Source organism: Mesoplodon bidens (assembly GCF_964165515.1).
Source record: "Mesoplodon bidens genome assembly, chromosome: 7".
Taxonomy (NCBI): Eukaryota; Metazoa; Chordata; class Mammalia; order Artiodactyla; family Ziphiidae; genus Mesoplodon; species Mesoplodon bidens.
Genome location: NC_138164.1, coordinates 7,758,939 through 7,781,847, shown reverse-complemented (window position 1 = coordinate 7,781,847; position 22,909 = coordinate 7,758,939). Strand labels below are relative to the sequence as shown.

General features: G+C 44.8%; 1 protein-coding gene across 1 annotated transcript; it reads left to right on the top strand.

The window, feature by feature from the left end:
• Positions 1 to 747: 747 nt before the first annotated feature.
• DDX25 (DEAD-box helicase 25) lies at positions 748 to 19,746 on the top strand. The gene is made up of 12 exons (XM_081239295.1): positions 748 to 890; positions 1,508 to 1,574; positions 1,827 to 1,871; positions 2,202 to 2,337; positions 3,751 to 3,843; positions 3,955 to 4,057; positions 5,626 to 5,740; positions 6,674 to 6,851; positions 14,653 to 14,890; positions 16,064 to 16,226; positions 18,255 to 18,443; positions 19,609 to 19,746. The coding sequence occupies exons 1-12, from the start codon at positions 828 to 830 to the stop codon at positions 19,668 to 19,670; spliced, it is 1,452 nt and encodes a 483-aa protein (XP_081095421.1). The 5' UTR covers positions 748 to 827; the 3' UTR covers positions 19,671 to 19,746.
• Positions 19,747 to 22,909: the final 3,163 nt, after the last annotated feature.

The following is a 22,909-nucleotide window of genomic DNA, read 5'->3' as shown; positions in this document are numbered from 1 at the left end:
CAGTTAGAAAACTGGCGGTGTGTGTGTGTGTGTGTGTGGAATCTGGTTCTTTTGTCCAAATTTAGCAGTCATTAGTGCACAGAATCTATCCCGGATTATGCAGGTGAAGGTAGCAGGTGAAGGTTGTACCGAAAGGGAAACCGTTTTCTCCGGATTGCTTTACCAAGAGGCGCGTATCAGAATTAAAATGAAAATGAGCCAGTATGTGGAAACATCACAGGTATCTAGTAACAGGGACGGTAGTTAGAGCTTGAACAACTTTACTTCCTCTCTGCATCTTTCGCAATCGAATTCATTTGTCAGATGAAACTCACCAATTCTGACTCTCCACTTTCCTATGCCATTCACTAGACTTTCCGACATCTTGCAACGTAGAAGCAGAAATTTCGGGGGGACGCGGGCACGAGAGCTTGAAGCGGGGTGGAGGGGTCCTGCCTCACCACCAGGAGAATAGTCTGGGGAGAGGGTGGTGGGGTAGGAGAGGTAGGACTCTCGAATCAGTATGGAGGTTGCTGCCGCTTAGAGTCCCACGCTGCTGTTGGCTCAGCAGAGGTCAGCCTCGGGAGAACGTTCACCACGATAGCGCCCCGGCCGGGGTTCCAACGCCTGGCGCTGACTGGGGTTACTGGCAGACCACTACAGGCAGCTCCCTCCTGCGCGGACCCCGCCCTCCCTCCCGACTCCTTCCACCACCTCGGAGTTCGGGCGCCTGCGCGCGGCGGCTGGTCGGCCCCCCGAGAAAGCCCATTGGCCGCTGGGTGAGGCCCGGCACTACCTCGCGCCTGTGGCGACCGCACGTGCTGGGAGCGGAAGTAGCGATCGCAGCTATGGCGTCGTTATTTTCGGCAGGCGATGCAGGGGCTGCGGAGAGCGAGCAGCCGAACGGCCACGTAACTGCCACCGAGCCGGGGAGGGCAAGGGGGCAGGGGCTAGAACAGCACTCCCGGAGGGAAATGTGCTGGGGAGGGGAAGGGAGAGCTCCGCTAGGGTTTGGAGCCAGGTGTCAGATGGTGGTGGGGAGGTGTGACAAGGATTTGGAAGAGGGCCACAGGAAAGGAGACCCCGAGAGAAACAAGACCTTTGGTTTGAAAAGGCAAAATGAAGACACCTGCGGGAGGGAAAGCAGCTGGGAGCCCCAAGTAGACCGAGTTTTCTACTGTCCCAATTTGACCATTAAGCCTCAGCTAGCCTCCATCTCATCTACCAACGCGCTTTCCTATCTGCTATCCCTTGCTCGTGCTGTGACCCCCCGAAGACTGTCACATTTAGACTAGAGGCTTATAAAGAGGAACTTCATTTACAGGGGAGTAGAAAGTCTCCTCTGATTTTAGGATAATTCATACAGGAGACCTGCTTCTCAAAGGAATCCGTTAATACATAATATCACAAAGGAAACAGTATTGGCGTGGCCTTCCCTGCCTCCCTTCCAGCCCGTGTTAGGGGGGTGGCACTGGGCTGCTTGATGCCTTGCTTCCCCATGTTGACTGAAATTTGTATCTTTCAATAGTTTTCAAACGTCATCCATCCCCGGAAGAACCTTCGGGGTATTAAGAGTACTACCGTTACAAACGTAGGTGAGTGTCGTTAAAGAAGATTGGGCTCAGTTCATTTAAAAAGCATTGCTTTCCTCATGTCCCTGGCAACTTTGGCTCCCTTAATTTAGCATTCAAGACCCTCCACTACCTTTCCAATTTTTTTACCCACTCCTCCACTGCTTGACCCTTCCTTTGTACACACTGTAGAGTCGGCAGGAGAAACTGGGATGATACGCTGGACGTTCCTGCTTGGCATTTATCTTTACAGTTGTTTCTCTTCCATCCTTTTAGACGGTTCTGTTAATACGACTGAAGAAGATGGTGAAGAAGATGGAGGTAGGAAATAAATTCATTTGCGTGTACTTACTGGCATTCTGTTTCCTTTAATCATGACTTTCACAACGTGGGTGAATAATACCATCTTAATTGGAAAAGAACCATCTTTGCTTCTGTTTTCTTTATAAATAGTGAATGTCATCAGAAATACTAACTTAGGAGTCAGGATTACTTCTTTAGAGGAAATTGAAATAGAATATGCAGGAATGGGTTACGAATTTTCAGCTGGCAAGGAAAAATTAGGTCTGCTGGCAATAGATGTAGGCTTGGTTGAGGTTAGAGGTTGACTTTCCCCCTGTAATATCCCCTGTTTTATCCTTGTTTTTCTAGTGGATTTGGCAGCTAATTCACTCTTGAACAAGTTAATCCGGCAGTCCTTAGTAGAATCCAGTCACCGAGTTGAAGTCTTACAAAAGGATCCCAGCTCTCCACTCTACTCGGTGAAAACATTTGAAGAGCTGCGGCTGTGAGTAATTTTTTTTTTTTTTTTTTTGCGGTATGCGGGCCTCTCGCCGTTGTGGCCTCTCCCGTTGCGGAGCACAGGCTCCCAACACGCAGGCTCAGCGGCCATGGCTCACGGGCCCAGCCGCTCTGCGGCATGTGGGATCTTCCCGGACCGGGGCACAAACCCGTGTCCCCTGCATTGACAGGCGGACTCTCAACCGCTGTGCCAGCGGGGAAGCCCGAGTATTTTTACTTTAAGTGTAGGAAAATTCGAGAGAGCATAGCACAGAACAAACTAATCTGCTAATAATAATCATCAGGATCTCCTTCGTGTTCTAATGGTCAATATTCAAATGAGATGTGGACATTTTGCATGCAATTAAAATATAGCTCAAAGAGGAACACTAGGATATCTGAATTGTCCAATGACTTGAGAACATTTTTGATGGTAAAATATTTTAACCTTGCTGTGCTAAGGGGGATAGCTAAGCCAGACACAGCCATATTGCTACTCTCCATACCAGAGTACAGATAACAGGAATTTTGATGACCCAAATACCCCTTTAGATAAGTTACAAGCTTTTACCTTTTTAGTTATTTTTTTTTGTCTCAGATGGTATTTAAATGAATAACTTTCCCAAGTAGGTTTGCATTTCTTAGGGAGTTATCAACTGGCATTAAGGAAATGTATTTGAATAGGTCGAGTTACTGATACGGACTTACTAAGTGGGCAAATCCAAAATCCCAATGCCTGCTTTCTAGTTGGGGAGAAGCTTACTTATGATTAAAGGTTGGCTGCCAGTAATCTACCAATTAATCTACCAATTGAGCATGTCCAAAATGTGCATGTCATTGTAGTGGAAGTATTCCAGCCTACTTCACTTTATCCTCTTTCTAACATCCATCCTGAGACCCGAGGAGAGACACATTTAAAAATACTAGCTCGGAAGAATGAGCTAATATTGCGTCTTCTGCTCCTAGAGAGAAATGATATAAGAATCACCTAAATGAAATTTTGTTTTCTCTGAAAATTGCCATTGAAACATTAAAGTTTGTCATTGACTAAAAAGAAATAAGCAATAAATCTCACTTAGTTTTCTGCTTGTGTGGAAAATAAAACTCTACTGGAAAATGGATGCCCTTCTATCAGATGAGTTTTTCCTTTTTTTTCCTTGGTTCAAGAGAAAGTTCAACGTTAGGCCCTTACCGCTATCCTTGGCCTGGGCTTATGACATAACTTAGGACTTTAGTTCTCCAACTGTGCAGACATGATTGTATATGTTTGAGAGTTGAGGTTTAACTTGTGTATTTCCGAATACTACTTTTTATACTCAGTTGCAAAGTGGCCTAATTTAGAAATGCACCTTTCAGGTTTGTATTTCCGAGGCTACTGACGCATCACAGACTTTAAGTATTTGATTGTTTTTTTTGACAGAAAAGAAGAGTTACTAAATGGGATCTACGCAATGGGATTTAATAGACCATCCAAAATTCAAGAGATGGCTCTCCCTATGATGTTGGCACACCCGTGAGTTTCTAGGGTAGTGGTATTCCAACTGGTTGTGTTTAGTCTCTTATATTCAGTTTATGCCCAGGAGCTTGTATTCAGTTTATGTCCAGCATATCCTCTTTTCTACAGACCTCAGAACCTCATAGCCCAGAGTCAGTCTGGAACAGGAAAGACAGCTGCTTTTGTCTTGGCAATGCTAAGCAGAGTTAATGCCTTGGAATCGTTTCCACAGGTAAGGAAAGGCTGGGAGAGAGATGGGAATGCTTGCGGTGCCAGAGATATTTTAGTAATAGGCAATATCGCTGCAATGACGTGATGATATTTAGAATAGACATTCTTTCATAAAATCAGAGCATTGGGCAGCAAGCAGTATGGGGCAGTGATTGAGAGCACAGGCTTTATAGTTGGACTGGTTCCAATTCCAGCCTCTCTACTTACCAGCTGCAAGTCTTAGGCGAGGTTGTAAATCTTTTGGAGTATGTTTTCTTGTCAGTAAAGATAACACTTACAAAGGTATGGATCACAGTTGTTCTGTTCACCCTTGAACCCTAACTTCAATCACAGTGCTTGGCTTGTAGAAACCACTCCTTAAACATTGAATGAATGAATGAATGAATACCTGCCTCATAGGATTGTCATACAGATTGAGTGAATTAAGGTACATTTTTAGCACCGTGCTCAACATAAAAGTGAGCATTCAGTAGTGATAGCTATATAGCTGTAGGTCACCCAGTCCCTCCTACCCATTTAGTGGAGAAGGAAACAGAGGCTTGGAGAGGGGAAGGTCACACGTGAGGTCACAGCTGTCAGAGAGCGACTGAGCAGGGGCTGGAACTGCGCTTGCCCTTCTCCCAACCTAGTGTCAATACATGGAAAGTATCTGGTGATCTTTCCTTCTTTCTCCAACCTGTGTTCATCGAACTGGTTGACAAACTGGGAGCCCAAGTGTTGGGTGGGCTCAAAGCTGTGGGGCAGCAAGGATTCCCTCAGGAAGTTTACAGCCTGCGCAGCAAGATAACCCGTGGACATGGATGTGGGTGACTTCTGACAGGCATAGGAAATCCTGTGCTTTCTTTAGACAAGTTCAGGGAAATTTATATCTGGGGTTTGATATCATGAGTAAAAATCCTTTAGGAGAAGCCATGCTTGAACACATGTTGAGAAACGTGTGGGGAAACTGTTTTTATCACTTTAGCTGTGTTTCCCTCTCTCTGTCTCAGATCCTTAATTGAAGTTCAAAAATGCGTTAAATATCACCAGTTTCTTCCATCGACATCTTCATTCATCAACAACCACCATTTATAGGGAGGATAGAAGTAACAGATGAGAGTTTCAGGGAACATTCTGCCAGAGATGTGTAAGATGGATTGGACCAAGCAGGGAGTGCTCTGGCAATGGGCAGACTTTTAATATCAGGGAAGAGGTGATGGGGACCACACTCAAGCTGTAATTAGTCTTGCATCCCTTCTCTTTTTGATTCCCAGCCCCCCTACATCCCATTTTTCCCCTACCAAAACAGCGTGACCCGTAACCTGTGTTTCTTCATGACCTTTCCGAGAGGAATATATAAAAGGAAGCTGCTGCTTCATCCGTCAGCCCCTTCTCCCCGTCCATACTCAACATTCATCCTAGATCTATCCGCTGCTAGGTCATATTCAAGTAAAAATATTCTCTTCAGCCCAAATCTCCAGTTTCACTTCTGTGCCTCTCCCTCCACAAATGTTAATTCTATTTCAGAATTGCACAATGGCTGTTACGAACCTTTCTCCTTCCCCCCTTCTCCCTCTCTCCCTCTCTCAGTGCCTCTGCTTGGCTCCTACTTATGAACTGGCTCTGCAAACTGGCCATGTGGTCGAACAGATGGGGAAATTCTGCGTGGATGTTCAAGTGATGTATGCTATTCGAGGGAATCGAAGTACGTACCAGCAAGCCAGCCCTGGCTGATATTTTAAATCCCGACTGCACCACTAACACAGTCGTGGTATATACTTTCTCTGCTTTCTTGCCTCTAAAATGGTGGATATAATGGCACCTATATCATAGAGTTGTTACTGGAATTAAATAAAATGATACAGATAAAGCACTGTGCACACCCCTGGCACATAATAAGGACCCAGTAAATGTTAGCTGCATCATTCCCACAGCCCAGAAGAGGATGCTTTTGCCTGTTCTTTTCTGTGAGGCTCAGTTGTTTTGTGCAGAACAGCTTTTATTGTTTCACTTTTTCATTAAAGTATTACATGCATAAAGTGAAAAAAAAACTTTAAAACACAGAAAATTCAAAGGTAAAAGTGAAAGTTGCTTCAAAAACCTATTTCCAAAGACAACTGTGGTTTTGTTAACAAATCTTTGTGTGTTTTTTGTTTTGTTTTTGAGTGCTTACAAAAATGGGAGCATTTTTTTTCATACTGTTCAAAAACTTACGCGTTTTAAACATCTTTTCATGTCAGTATGTATAGCCCCACCTCATTCTTTTGACTAGCTGTATAATATTCTGTCATTTATTTCGTGTAACCTGTTGATAGACATTTTGGTTGTTTTCCATTTGGGGAAGATTTGTAGGCCTTCCACTGCTGTGCCAGTGTTTCTGTAGGACAATGGGAATGCTGCAGGGTGGCTTTTTAAATGACCGTGGGGCAGAATCAAATATGCACGACTATTGTCATTACTGTAAATCTAGAAACTTGGGAATTTATCCTAAAACTCTGTAAAATCAAAAACCACAAAGACCCTCAGGGTTGGCACTTGGAAAACCATTAGGAAATGTGTTTCATTACCGGGAATTGTGGATGGTTAGAGCCGTTTGCATCTGAAGGAAGCCTTTAAACCCTTTTCCTTTGCTCCCTAGTTCCCAGAGGCACTCATATCACCAAACAGATTATAATTGGCACTCCTGGGACCGTCCTAGATTGGTGTTTCAAGCAAAAATTAATTGATTTGACTAAGATTCGTGTGTTTGTCCTGGATGAAGCAGATGTGATGATCAACACGCAAGGATTCTCAGACCAAAGCATCCGTATTCAAAGGTAACCTTCACATCCAGCCTTTTCTTCCTGGATCTTCTGTCCAGGGGAGGAGTTTCATTTGTCTGCTGCTCCCAATTGTCTTTACTGCTTATTCCCCACTTCTTTCACCTTTAAAACAAGTTGGATTTTCATTATTTTCACCAGCTCAATGGGCCTTCAGCCTGCTGTAATTTCCCAACTTCTTCATCTTGTAATCTTGCCTGATTGCTTTACTCTTGTGCTACAGGCTTACAGATGGAATCCATATACAGTGGGTCTGCACCAAGTTTTGCCAGTAATCTTATACTTGAGCAAAATTCTAAAGAGAATTCATTGAAACCTGATAGCGCTATTGTGAGGACACTGTAGCCTGGGATCAGGAGCCTAGTATCTAGTCCTGACTTTGCCTGTAAGTTGTTAAATAAATCCTGTCGATTTCCTAGGCCTCTCTCCCAGGATCACCAAGGGGCTTAAAATTTCAGATTATCAGGCCTAACCTGACTGAACCTTACTGAATCAGAATTTCTGGGAGTGGGCTTTAAGAGTCTGCATCGCTCATTTTTAAATAAAGTATTTATACACTGTGTTAAATTCAAGTATAATATTGAAAGACTTGTAATGATAACCAGTAATCCCCTGCCCCAACCCCTAGAGAATACTGTCTGTTATGACATTAACTTTCATATCTATAAATAACCTGCTCACATTGCTATTTCTCGTTGTATATTCATTATATACAACGTTGTTGGTTACATTCACGGCTGGTATTGATATCATTATCACAACACATATAGCGTTCACTGCTGAGTATTGAATTCTTATTATTATGTTTTTCTTGTGCTTCTCCCCCTAGAGTTGCCTCTTTTCCTTCATTTGGTTACTGTCACTGTGTAGCGGTCTTTAATTTTTCTCTACCTGTTTCATCATACGTGTCATATGTCCATGATATCTCCAGATAGTCAAATACATCTTAAAATTCCATCGGTTTCTTATTTTCTGGAAGATCTCCCACACTCACTGTCTCCAGTTTCAGCCTGGACTGGCTGCACTCCAGTCCTGTGGTCACAGCCGCATTACAGGTTTCCCCTGTCCTCATTAACAGTTTTGAATCTCCTGTCTTGTGGGTCCTTCTTGGTTTACTGTTGGTTTACTGAATACGCTGGAATGTATCTGCTAATGGCTTCCTGCAAAAGGATGTGTAGGAAGTCCATTTTCTAGCCCCTGCTTGTCTGAAAATGTTTTTACTGTACCTGTAAATTTGATCTTTGGGTTGAGTTTCCCTGGATGTGGAATCCTGTCTTGAAAAGCTTTCTCCCTGTAAATTCGGAGACAGTGTTGAAAACAGAAAAGTGGTTGTTTTTTTTACTATAATTAATACTCTGTTTCCAGAGTGTTGCTGCTGAAAAGTTTAATATCATCCTGATCCTCAGACTTTTGTCTGTGATCTGTTTTTTCCTCGCTAGAAGGTTTTGGAACCTTTTTCTCCATGATGTACTGAAACTTCTCAATGATGTGCTTTGGTTCAGATCTTTTTTTTCTTCATTGTACTAGACACATGGCACACTCTCTTCATTCCCAAAACTTGTGCCTGCCAGATCTGGGGAAATTTCTTATGTTACTTATTTCCCTGCGGTGACCAACTTTTTAGGAAGACAACCCGGGATACAGTCATAGCAGGCAAATATATATGTACATACATACACACACATGTATCTCATATATATATATATATATATATATAAAACTATAACACAGAAGAAATAATCGTACATGTGTTATTACTTTAACATAAAATATGGAAAATATATGTTTATTTGAAATTATGTATTATTCTGTACTTTTCTGTTACATTAGTGCTACCATTTAAACAAAACAACTATAGAACTAAACTGGCAATTAGTAGTAATTCATAAGAGAACTAATTAAATAATATGTATGAGAAAAATACAACAATAATGTTTCGTCTCTGATATAGCAATTTAATCTTTTTAAACATGATTGGCTGCTTAAATTTTGGAGGCTGTGCTATTGTATATTCTTTTTTTTTTTTCTTTTTCTTTGTCCACACCACACAGCTTGCAGGATCTTAGTTCCCCAACCAGGGATCAAACCCGGGCCCTCAGCAGTGAGAGCACTGAGTCCTGACCACTGGACCTCCCTGGAATTCCCTATTGTATATGCTTAAGATACATAATGATAGAACTATTTATGAGGAGAACGTAAATACGATAGAACTAATTAAACATGTTACAGTACGTCCCCACATACAAATGAGTTCCGTTCCGAGGGCGTGTTCGTTAAGTCCAGTTTGTTCATAAGTCCAACAAAGTTAGCCTAGGTACCCAACTAGCACAGTTGGCTATATAGTGCAGTACTGTAATAGGTTCATAATGCTTTTCACACAAATAATACATAAAAAACAAACACAAAAAATAAACACTTTTAATCTTACAGTACAGTACCTTGAAAAGTACAGTAGTACAGTACAACAGCTGGCATCCAGGGGCTGGCATCGAGTGAACAGGCAAGAAGAGTTACTGACTGGAGGAGGGAGAGGAGGTGGGAGACGGTAGAGCTGAAGGATCGTCAGCAATAGGAGATGGAGGGCAAGCTGCAATGTCACTCACGCCTGACGGTGATGGCACAGGTTCTGGTTCCTTGCTGGATTCAAATCTATCTACCCTCTTGAAAAAATGATCCAGTGATGTCTGGGGAAAAAGTAGTTCTTTTTTCTCATCATAGATGACAAGGTAGCACTGGACTGCATTCTGAACGGCTGCTGCAACCTTCATGTACCGTTCGGGTCCTGTGCCTCAAAAACTAACAGTGCCTCCTCAGATAAAGAAAATCCCCTTGCCATTTCCTGCGTCGTGGATCTCCTCAGTTCTTCAGTTACTTCTTCCTCTTTTCTCTCTTCGTCCTTTCTCTGGGCCTCCAATTCCATCAGGTCTTCATTAGTAAGCGCCTCGTGTTACACAGCAAGGAGTTCAGTGAAGTCGTCCTCTTCAAATAAAGACACTGTACTGCTGTACTCTATACATTCTGGCACAGTAAAGTACACAAAAGCACAACCACTTGTAGAGGATGCATGCATGTGACAACGTACGCCAGGCACGTGAACTAACGTGATTGGACGTGTGAACACACATCCGCATCTTTGAAGGTTCACAACTTGAAGGTTCGTATGTAGGGGACTTACTGTACCTGTATTTAATGACAGAAACAATAATGACACTTTTTTCTCTGTCTCACAGTGTGGTAAGATATTTTGACTCTCTCTTTTCCAGTATCCTCTGAACTCCCTGCAGCCCTCTTTTCTTGTATGTGGCAGTAAAACAGAATACCGTCAAATCTAAAATTCATTTTGTCGTGCAGCTCTGCCCTTATTAAGCCCACACTGATTTTTTTTTTTTTTGGAGTATAGTTGATTTACAGTGTTGTGTTAGTTTTCTGCTGTACAGCAAAGTGAATCTGTTATAGGTATACATATATTCAGTCTTCTTTAGATTCTTTTTTGATATATGTCATTACAGAGTATTGATTTGAGTTCCCTGTTCCATACAGTAGGTCCTTATTAGTTATTTATTTTATATATAGTAGAAGCCCACACTGATTCTTGGTATCATCCAGTGTGATATCCTCTGAACAAAAGTGTTCAAGCATAGAATACTTAGGAGTTTACCTACTAGCAACGGTGGTTTTTAGACTTGCAAGAATCAATTTCTAGATCCTTCAAAATGTTCTTCCACTGTATCTGCAGGCTTGTTTCAGTGGACCAACTGTTTGTCATTCAGATCCTTTGCATCTATAAATCCATCATTTAGGTTATCCATGTCTAAAATGTCCATCATTTTCAGATACTCTGAAGTCTGTTAGATGTCATCATAAGTGAAACCTCTTCTCCTCAGGGAAAATGATTATAAAGCACAGAGGTGACTTAAACTTGTCAAACGGAAAGATGGATTCTTTACAAATTTAGTAAAGAAATGAGAAAGTCCTCAACTTGGCTGTCCTTTTCTGGTGACATTTTTCAACTTCTGCAGCAGTTTTATTCCTAAAAAAAGGAAAAATGAGTCACTTTTTGCCACCAGTTTTTGTTGCAGCCTTTACAGAACACCAGACAGCTCAGGTGCAGTCAGTACAAGGCCTCTTCACAAGTCATCAGACAGTTATGGAGAAACAGTGTGTTATTTCTATTTTACTATAATCTTTTTCTCCATTCTCATCCTTGACGTATTTCCAAGTTGGAGTTGGACATTCTTTTTGTCTCAAACTTTGAAAATAGGCCAACATTTTAAATCTTTTCACTGGCCAGCTGCAATGGCAGGCATCTTGTAGGCGCACGTCTGGGGTAGCTCTACGTCCACTTCTGCACAGTTTGAAACCTTAGTAAGGCTTCTGCAAGTTTGAAATAACAAAGTGACCCAAAACTTTGGTAATGAAAAGCTCAATATCACAGGTAAGCAAATTGTATGTGTTTTTAGAAGTATTGTATACAAAGGATGCAGGACATTTAGCTGGTAAGATCTTTTCATGTTCTTTGATAAGGAATTTATAGACTGAATGGAATATGCCAGAATATACATTTGCACTGTCTGCTGCTCATGCAGGGAGTTGAACAAAGGCTAATTTGTATTTGGATACAATGTCAACAGTCTTTTGTTGTATATTTTCTATGTTGGATAAAAACTTCATAGAAGCCAAAAAGATGTTTTGAGACTCCATTTTTTCAAAACCAAGTACCTAAGAGATTGGAGGGGGGCGTGTATTTTGTGTTGCCGTGATTTGAAATCTCACTGGATATACTGTAGAAGCATGGTCTCTGGTAAGGTCTGAGACACTCCACTCTACACTGAGAGAGGAAAGACATCTGTTATCAAAAGTTCCCGCCGTTCACCCGCAGGACCCTTTACTTGCAGCCTCTGAACCAGGAAATGTAACTTTACTCAGTTTCATAGGGATGGCAAGGGAAAGATACAGTCACACGTGTCCCTTTGCATGGTGTGGGCAAACTAATTCAGCTGAGCACTGGTGTGTTTGGAGGAGGCAAAAAACTTAATTTAGAAGTATTGCCTGTCTCATCCTGAACTTGTGCAATTCAGTTTCCATATATGCTTTCCACATCCCTTCTCCGCCAGGCCTAGTCCCAAATTCATCCCTTCATTGGGTGCAGTCTGCTCTGTTTCCATTATTTACCTCTTTAACCCAGTTGTATGTGTCATGCCATCCGTCACTAAAATAACACAGTCAGTTAGCCTTTTTCTGTCCAGTCTGGATCATACCGGCATTGTCCTCTGTTTCTTTTCCATAGCTTCCTTTTCTTGTCTTATGGATGCAAAACATCCATAACACAAGAAAGATATGTGATATCTACAGTTATCTCTTTGAGGATATTAATTATAGCATTACAGTTTTTTTCTGTTCTCAACCCTGTCTCTGAGTGATCTAAGTTTCCTTTTGTGTTTGTTGGCTACAGTCTGTCTTTGTGGCGGATCTTTCCTCCTCACATCTGGTGACCCTGCACTAGCCTTTCGTAACCCAGGCTGAGGAACTAGAAAGCGTATTTATCGACAGCTCTGTGTGCACGGTTGGGGCTTGTAACTTGGAAGCTTCACTTGAGGATGCTTGTCACCTGGAGGTCTTTAGGAGTATGTAATGTGTCTAATCTCCTTCCCGGGACACTCCACTGCTGGCATCCTGGGAGGAGAGCAGGACGCTCTGGTGGATGGGCTGAGGGGTCCGCCGTTCAGTATACGCATTTTCACTTGATCCCCTGTTCCGCTGTCTGCTTTACCCTCACCTTCTGCTGAGGCTCTTCTGCTTGTACAAGCTGAGCTGCCAGAGAAGGGTGGGGTCCAGCTGCTCCTTGTATCTATTTTCATCCCGCCTTCCTGTTTAAAAAAATGTGGGCCCAGGATCAAGCAAGACTCCCTTCTTGCCATCCCCTACCAATAAGTTGGTATGTTTAAATGTAACAGTGAATAAAAGATGCGGAAGTCCAGGGGAGATTCAGTAGTCAAAAAGGGCTTTCTACTAAAAAGAATATTAAGTAAAATTAGAGTATTCATGTTGGTCGTTCATCCCTCCATTGTTCAGTTTTCCTTTCTTTTGCTTAAAATACATTAAATCACAGCACTGTCCAGTAGAAATATAATGTAAGCCACATGTGTAATTTAAAATGTTCTAATAGCCACATTAAAAAAGAAACAGGTGAAGTTCATGTTCTAAAATATTTTATTTAACGTGACATATCAAAAATAGCATCTTAACAAGTAATGTTATCAATCTAAAAATTGTTAACGAAATATTTTGCATTCTTTCTTTTCATACTTAGTCTTCAAAATCCAGTGTGTTCTGCAGAACAGCCCATGTTTCCTTCCCTTGGACAATTTGTATAGGTTTTCTTTCTGGAATGAAATGGCCGCAGCCTTGGGATACCAGTCCTAGTGCCCTCTTTTTCCAGGTGAAGGGTGTGGGAGAGCAGATGGCCGAGTGCCGCCGCCTGCTGATCCAGATTCTCCTCATGTCTTCTCACAGCCCTCACCCCACCCCGACCAGGCCTCTGGTCTTGCACGTCCTAGGCCTCCCAGTGGTTCTGAGGGAACCTTTGCATCAGCACTTCCCTCTGTAGCGCTCACATCGTAGCTTCATCCACTTTCTTGGTTATCACACTTTTCCATCTTGCAAAAATATATTGAAATATCCACCCGTTTCTCTTATTCTGCACGTTTTGTGAGTTCATATCTTAATCACTTTATGGTCACATTAGTGGGATGCTGGACACTGAGAAGGTAACAGACGTAGTCTCCCGTGGCCAACCAGAAATCGGTCCGATTGTTGTTTGAAAAGCTCCCAGATGATTCAGGTCCCAGGCTTGAAATAACGTTTGGGAATCGCTGGACTGTATGAGCTCACCTCCCTTTTAGACCTAACAGCTTCTTCTCTAAGTGCTCTGTTGTCTTCTCAAAGGCAGTGATTCCCCTCTGGTCTCTCTTCTATTTTGTTGTTTAAAGAATTAACTTTTTAATTGATGTATAAAATATGTGCAGAGAAATATACAAATCCTAAGTGTACTGCTGGTTGAGCTATCACAGAGAGGCTGTGCTCATGGGACAATGGCCCAGGTCAAGACATAGAACTTTACTGGCACCCTGGAAGTCCCCTGCAGCCCCTTTCCTGTCACCCTCCCCTCTCTCCTCCACAGGCTTAGCTGTATCCTGACTGCTGACTCCGTACATTCATTTTGCCTTTTTTCTGAACTTGGTATGAAGTAGCCTCTGTTCACTGTGGGTTCAGTTTACACTCCACATGCAGTAGCATCTTCGCCTTCTGCTCCCCTTTTATTTATATCCAGGTTCTTCCCATTCCAAATAGACTTAGTGTGGCTGTTCTTTCCCACCCCAGAGATAGAACACCTGCCATCGAATGGTGAGCCTCTATGCCCTTCATCCGCATGGAACTTGTGCGGGATGATTGCCGTAAACAGCACCTAGACTAACACCCTAGGCTCCACGAGCCCGTCTCTCCTAAGGAGAAGACTGGCGTGAAAACCCCGATGACTTACCTAAACTTCACTCTGGAGCCCCACATTCAGCGTATCCGTTTCCCCGAATTCTTGGTGGGCAGGAGGGGCTGACACACGGTGCTCTGCAGCAGGTGTAGTTGTCGTGGCCGCAGCACGTTTCACGGTGACCCCAGAGCAGGAGCAGGGGCGTGGGGGGCAGCTGATGGCCGTGGGCGTCAGGTGCTGGAAGCTGCCCCCGCCAAGGAGAGGGACAGGCCTGGCCGTCGGGTGACGGCCTTCTTCCCTCCTCTCTCGTAGAGCTTTACCGTCCGGGTGCCAGATGCTCCTCTTTTCGGCGACCTTTGAAGACTCCGTGTGGCAGTTTGCGGAGCGAATCATTCCTGACCCCAACGTTATCAAGTTACGAAGAGAGGAGCTGACCCTGAACAACATCCGACAGTATTACGTGTTGTGCAGGAATAGGAAAGACAAGTACCAGGCTCTGTGCAACATCTACGGTGGCATCACCATTGGCCAGGCCATCATATTCTGCCACGTAAGTCTGCCGGGACTTGTCTTACTCGTGCCCAGATTTCTGTGCAGGTGGAGCCGGGCACCGCGTTGGGTGCTTTTTGTACATTATGTTGTTTAATCTTCAGAGCAACTCCGAATAGAGATTATCTGTATTTTACGGGTGAAACTGAAGTAGTGGAATAGGACTTCAATATGGTGTGAAACAGAGGGCACCCTTCTTTTATTTCTCTTTCTTTCTTTTTTGGTCGCGCCGTGCCGCTTGCGGGATCTCAGTTGCCTGACAAGGGATTTAACCTGGGCCACGGCAGTGAAAGCCTGGAATCCTAACTGCTAGGCCACCAGGGAACTCCCTGGGCATCCTTCTTTTTAGAGGGACTGCTTCTAACACTTCCCCATTCAGGTTGATGTTTACTGTAGTGTTTCCACAGATACCCTTTATCAGGTTCAGAATGTTCTCTTCTCCTAACTTACTATGAGCAAAGTAGCCACTCAGCCACTCACTATTCACAGCCCCTTGTTTTTATTTTCGTATTTACTTTTCCTGTGTGACGTTTTTCGTGTTCATGTCTTGGTTGTATTTTTTCACCACCGTGTGCACAGTCAGCTCCAGGAGAGCAGGTTCTCACCTGGTCCACTCCCCTTCATGCCCCCGCCCTAGAGTAGCCCCACCCAGCACATGGATGGCCCTGGAAACGTACTTGTAGAGTAAAGGAAAGCTCAGCTCTGCCACGGACTAGCCATGTGACCTTGGGCAAATGACTTAATGGTTTTAAGCTTTGGGTTTATTTTTCAGTTTTTTAAAATGAACTTAGGTAGTTACTGCATCAAATCATTATGAAAGCAGATGAACGTGATGCACGCAAAGGTTTTAGCAAAGTGCCTGGCATACACAAGGATGTCATCGTTAGGTGACCTCATTTTGTCATCAGACCACCATGAGAGGTGGGCAGAGCATTTTATTCTCTGTGTCAGGGCTGAGAAGCCAAAGCTCTTACAGGTTGAGAGGATGCGCCCCTTAACAAGCACGGGGGAGGGAGAATCCCCTGCCACATTCTCAGATCCCTCTAGGCCCCAAAGGGAAGGTGAAGCAAAACTCCTCTGCAGCACCCCCAGCTCCCATGCCCTGCAGACGTGAGCGCTGCACACATAGGCTGCTTCAACTTGGGCGCCATGCTGGGTTTTGATCTTCATGCAGACTCGTCAAAATGCCAAATGGTTGACTGTGGAGATGATAAAGGATGGCCACCAGGTGTCTCTGTTAAGTGGAGAGCTGACTGTGGATCAGCGAGCTTCCGTCATTCAGAGGTTTCGAGATGGGAAGGAGAAAGTTCTTATAACAACCAACGTCTGTGCTCGAGGTGTGTATGTGTATGCACTTAAAGTCAAGTTTATTGAGGTATCATTTACATACGGTAAAATTCACTCTTTTTAAGGATACGTTTCAGAGAGTTTTGACAAACATATATAGTCACGTACCCATCACTGTAATCAAAATATGGAACATTTCCATCTCCCCTCAACATTTCTCAGTGCCCATTTTCAACCAGTCTCTGTAACTAATGACCCCTGCCAACTACTGACCAGATTTCTGTCTCTGTATTTTTGTCTTTTGCAGAATGACATGTAAGTTAAATCATACAGCTGATAGCCTTTGTGTCTGATTTATTCCACTTGACGTCGTACTTTGGAATTCATCAGTGTTGTTACATGTATCTGTAGGTCATTCCTTGATATTGCTGAGTAGTATTCCATTGACTGGGTCGTACCACAATTAGGTCTTCCATTCACCAGCTGATGGACATTTGGATTGGTTACAGCTTGGGGCTGTTTGGACTAAAGCTGTAATAAACATTCATGTATAAGGCTTATGTGGACATATGCTTTCATTTCTCTTGGGTAAATGCCTAGGAGGAGGATTTCTGGGTCATGTGGTAAGCGTATGTTTAGCTTTATGGGAAACTGCAAAACTGTTTTCCAGAGTGGCTGTACCCTTTTGCAGCTCTACCAGCAATACAGGAGAGTTCTAGTCGTTCTCCATCCTTGTCAGTAATTGCTATTGACACTTTTTTCATCTTAAGCTTTCTAGTAGATGTGTGTGGCATCTCGTGTTTTCAACTTGTGTTCCCTAATGACTAATGATGTTGGTCATCTCTGAGGTGTTTTTAATTTTAAAACTCTTGACTACTGGAAGAAGAATCTTTGTTTTTTCAAGAGGAGGGCCTTCGTACTTTCCTCGTTCCTCCTGTATCCCTGCCTACACCGCAGACTCAAACCATGTTTCCTAATTTATTACTAGTTCACCAGATAGAAGCGAGGACCTGCCATGAGTGCTGAGCTTGGCATTTGGAGGAGTAGCCTAAAAAAGGACGAGGTTCCTTCCCCTCGGGAGCACGCTGCCTGGACTCCTGACCCTCTAGACCAGCACTAGCCAATAGAAATGTTTGCATTGATATAAATCTCCTATTCTCTGCTGTCCAAGCCATATATGGTGGCTCTTGAGCACTTGATGTGTGACTAGTGTGGCTGAGGAACTGGATTTTTAATTTGAATTAATTTAAATAGCCGTAAGGCCAGTGGTTACCGGACTGGACAGCACAACTCCAGGCCCCAGAGAAAACAGGGCACAAATTGCTCCAGCGTCAAAGCACAGTACAGGCAGGACGAGCATTATGACCCCGACAGCTTGTTAGTGTTGAGGGATGGAGGTACTAGGTGAGCACACACGTCTTCCTAGGAAACATTAGGAGTGAAAGCTGTGAAAGGAAGGGGAGAACTCTTGGAAGTCTTGAGTGGTTTGTACTTGGTCCTGTGCTGTTTGGGCAGCTGGATACTAAACACAAGTGCTCTGGACGTTGCTCTGGTGACCACGGTGACGATTAGAGGAGTGGGAGATGAGGGACTGGGGAGACCAGTCCGGAAAGTGTTGTAACAGTTGAGGCAATGGCTAAAATGACCTGACGGGAACAATGGCCATGGAATGGGGTGGAGCTGGGGCCCTGTGATGGGTAGGGGGATGTGAGACTAAGGGGCTTGCTGGGCACTTAGCACAGTGGGGGTGGAGAAGATGGAAGGGCTCTGTGACCTGCTGAGAGCCCCTCCCCAACACACACGCACACACGCACGTGCACACACATACACACACGCGCGCTTTGTACATATTTAGACTTCTGCATAATTCGCTTCTACTGACATTCTTATCCAGCATCATAGACATACATACTTGCAAGCACACTGCCTGACCAAAGGACCTATTTCATTTACGTAAAAGCAGGTTTGATTTACAGATTGTGTCTATTAAATGAGAATTCCCTCGGCAAATGTGGTTCTTGAATAGCTATGTCCTGAGGAAAAAGTTGCAGGACCCTGCAGTGTCGTTCCTCTTCCAGGGATTGACGTGAAGCAGGTCACGATTGTTGTGAACTTTGACCTGCCTGTGAACCCAGCAGAGGAGCCAGACTATGAGACCTACCTCCACCGTATTGGGCGGACAGGCCGCTTTGGGATAAGAGGCTTTGCCTTCAACATGATCGAGGTGGATAAGCTGCCCCTGCTGATGAAGATCCAGGACCACTTCAGTGAGTAGTAGCCTTCATGCCCTGAGCTGTGGACCTGCCCACGTTGACAGTGACGATGTGTGTCGTGGACCTCGAGCCCAGAGGCTTGTGATCGGGTGGGGGCAGGAGCCAGGGAGTAGGCTTCTACTTCATAGTGCCAGAGTTCCTAACAGGAGGCAGGGGTAATTAAAGGAAGCTGTGAAAACCAAGTGGAATTGATAGGAGCTCATATTTCTATTTTATTGCTCATTCTGGGATCTGGAGCAGATTTTACGTCCATGAAGAACCACCCTAGGCAAAGTAATAAGCTCCTTTAAGATTATATTGTGTCCCCAGCTTCCTTTTCTATGTACATTTTCCCCTTCCTGTTGCCCCAGCCACCAACTAGGACAGTCCTAAATCCTGAGGTCTGCCGCCTTCCTCCAGTGCCCCTCCCCATCTAAACAAGGCAGTCTCTGCTAACCCGCTGGGGCTCTTGGACGGGCGTGTTGCACCCTGGTGGAAACTTGAAGGGTAACAGAAGCTGAGGTGTCCCCCTGCCCCAGGGCCCTGGATAGATACGGCTGCGGAGCAGGCGAGGAAGAACCCTCGCAGGACTCCAGATGTAGCTTTCACCTTTAAGACAATGATACTTAACCTCTGTGGGAAGCAAAGGACACTATCCCCGGGGAAATGCACACAGGCACATATGTGCAATTTGGAATATAATTTTAAAAGGTTTACAGACTGGCTGTGACCCTTCAGGGAAGTTGATTAAGCACACCTGCGTTAGGATAACGGAGGCGGGATGGGGGTGGAGAAAGAACCATTAAGATCACCGTTGCTATGGTAACCAACACTCCCTGTTGCCATCCAGCAGACCCGCCTGCCCAATGCACGCGCCCACTTCACCCTCCTGAGCTCAGCCAGGCACCTTCCCAGGTTCCCCTCTCTGCACTCTGGCGATTTTTTTCTGCCCCACAGTATTTAGCCATGTATGTTGTCTTGTCTGGTGCATTTGATGCCATTGTAGTTAGTATGGATTGGTTATTTGGATACCATCCCTTCCTTACCTAATCTAGAGAATGTCCCAGTATCTCGAGGCTTTCCATACAAGGTGTCACTATCTTCAGAAATGTAACTGGATGGCATGAAATTTCATTTAGGCCCTGGGATAAGACTGTTCCATTCTCTTTTGTTCTTTTAGACAGCAATATTAAGCAACTCGACCCTGAAGACATGGATGAAATTGAAAATATTGAATGTTGAAGAAAGAACTTTATCGTTTACAAGTATTCTGGTTTATGCAACAATGTAGGTTTTGAAAGTGATTTTTTATGTTGAGCCTTTTCCAACATGAAACTGTTAATATATGGCAAAATAAACGTTATGGTAGCCTTAGTTTTAAGACCTGAGGTCTTTCTGAACCAAATTGATGCGAAGCACTTGATCTTTTTGAGTAAAAAAATGGAGATTATTTCTTATTCCAATCTTTTCACAGATAAACATCTTTGCGTGGGCTACTGGGTTGTCGTGGGATTTAGTTTATAGAGTCTGAGCAGGTCATGCCGCCTGTGACTATCTCACGGTGCCACGAGATGGCAGTAGAACGTCACTGTTTCTGGAATTTGAGTTGGTCGACAAGTGCAAAAACAACACGTCTTCAGACTTGCTCACTGCTGCCCATCCACCCCTAGTGTCTTCCCTCCCTCCCCCTCGCCCCCTCACCACACATGCACGCACCCCTGCATCCCCCACACAGACATACACTCTCACGTGTGAGTGCAGGGTGAAACCTTCACAAAGTAAAACGATTTGAAAGAGAGTATTTTGCTTCTTTTTTAGTGTTTCAACCAACACACAGAATTTCAAGATATTTTTCTATTTTACTTCTTAATGTCTTCAAATTAGAGAAGATTTCATCCATCATCAGTTATTTCATAGTCTCTGAAAATGTGGCTTTATTATAGACATTTCTTAAAAACAGGCAGTGGAGGTGGGGGGAACCCACTTGCCTTAGTAAAGAGGTGACACTTCAGGGAGCCAAGGGGTTTCGCTTTTAAGAACTTAATGGTGTATCTGAGAATCCTGGATGTTTTCTTGCAAGTCCCATTGAGATGCTTCTCATTTCTCACATTTGCTCCTAAAAAGTGAAACAGTGGGCTTGAGAAAAAGGGGGGGAAATTGATACTCTCCCAGAAAGCCTGAGCAGGTTTTGCAGCCCATAGCCAGAGCCGGGCCCCAGCCCTGTCACAGCAGACTGCCACCAGCAACCTCAGTGGATGCGCCTGTCATCCCATTGTGGAGGGGTGTTTCTGGCCTATGTCTTCTGATATTCCATGTGCATGTCACCTGCCCATGTTGCATCCTGTGGGCAGGGCTCAAATACAAGAAAATCGTTCAGCCTCCTCACCCCACAGCAGATATTTATCATGCACCCTTTATGCTAAACACCAAGGAAGAGAGATGAATAAGATGTACCAGTCATTTCAGAATTCAGAGTCTCACAGCAGAGACTCAGAATAAGCCAACATTATTTTAATAATGGTCTTTGCTTAAGGAAGGGGTTCAGAGGAGGCACCCCAAACACCGTCGGGGCCAGTTTCCCAGAGGAGAAGACACTGTATCTCCTCTTATAGGAGAGAACGTGAGTTGCACGGTGCCTCTCCTCAGCTACCTAGTACCCCCTTGCAGTCACCTAACAGAGATCCACTGAGACAGTGTTCCAGATCCAGCTGATCGCCAGAATTACCTGGAGAACTTGGGGAAAAAATACAGATTTCTTCCCCATACTGTGCACCAAACACCAAACTCTCTTAGGGTAGAGCTCAGAAACACAGTTACCTAAGGGAGCTGAAGACAGGTAAAGCAACAGGTCTTAAAGACCACTGTCTTAGTGGGGGAGATGCCGAGGCAAAGAGAAGCCCCAGGGACAGAATCTATAAAAAGTAGAGCTTCCACCTCTGAAGGTCCGCTCGTGTTCTCCTTATGGTATGTCTGCCTTCCTCTCTGGGCCGGATCAGCTTATCCTCTCGATACCCAGCCCCCAACACAGCGCCCAGCATGTAATAGGCAGTCAGTGAATACTTGTTGCGTTGAGTACATATTCTCTTGCCATCTCTTCCTTCACTAACGTTCTTCCCTGATGTTTGCCATCTTGGTTTTGAACCGCAGTCGTGTGGTGCAAGATGAATAAACGTAGGAAGCGTTTCAAGAGAGTTTGCTCTCTCTTACTATTGGAGAATTGAGTTGGACTTTCCATCATAGCTGAGCATTGTGGTCTCTTAAGTAAGATTTTACCACCTCCCTTTCCGGTCCAGATCCGATGGAGTCTCTTATCAGTTACCCTCACAGGCGTCTGGAGCTATTTCCATTTGGCAGCGATTCCCAAAGAGTCTGCATATAGTGGGCATTCTTCCTGCCCCTTTGCCCCTCCTCGCTTCCATTTGTCTCTCCACCCAGGAGGCAGAAATCCATCCCTGTTCTGTGCGCATCACAGCCGCCTTCACACGACCTGTCCAGTCGGGCCAGTCAACACTCCCAGGGCTGTCTTGCGGGGCACAGTTCCTCGCTCAGAGCTGCCACCAGCCTTCGCATCTCTGTGTCTGGCCGGGCCAGGGTTGTCTTTCTCCGTGGATGCCGGCCTGAGGAAGAGTACGTGGAGAAGCCGGGAATAGCCAGATGGTTCCAGCGCATCCATGAGCCGGGCTAACCAGCTGCGTGTTACTTGGCAACAGACACTAAACCACATCCATTAGGTTTATGTTGGCCAGCTTCAGACCGTGAGCATATTGAAATTCCCCATGGCGTAGAGCAGGGCTGTAATTCCCAGTGGGAGTCGTGAGTGAACACCTCGCCGCCGCCAGGGGCACAGATTCCTTGGATGCTAGGTGCTGGATCTGAGGCAACTATGAATAACAGGAAAGGCAAACGTGTGGGTCCTAGTCTGGTAGGATGTCTGACAGCCCTTCTCAGGAGACATGATTGCTTTTGCTCTTGAGAAAGTGTTGATGTTCCCAGCAGACATCGGGCCCCAGGAGAGCTCTGGCAGACTCCGCACGTGTGGCCAACAGTGGGAAGTCTTAGAGGATGGCTGGGGGTTAAGCAGTACCTTTCCAGAGAAGACCCTGGGAGAGGAGCCGGTTGTGTCCAGCCTTGGTTCCGCTCTTGGTCCCCTGAGAGGTTCAGCCTCCTTCCCGTTGACTCAAGTGGGGGCCCAGGTCAGAAAGAGGACCAAGGCGGAGACAGCGCAGTTGCCGGGATGGATGCTGCAGTGGGGTCCAGAGCGAGGGGCTCCCCCCGGGCCTGCTCTTCTTTGCCCTCCGAGCTCAGGGGCCTTCCTGCTGCAGTACGGACAACCCTGCAGGCTGGTCCAGAGGGCACATTCATTTTCTCAAGGGACAGCAGAAGAGTTGGGTCCTGTTAAATCCTAAACCCCACTGTACCCCTCCACCACTTTCAGGGAATCAGCATGTGTTGAGGACTGTCATCATGTTGCAACCCACAGA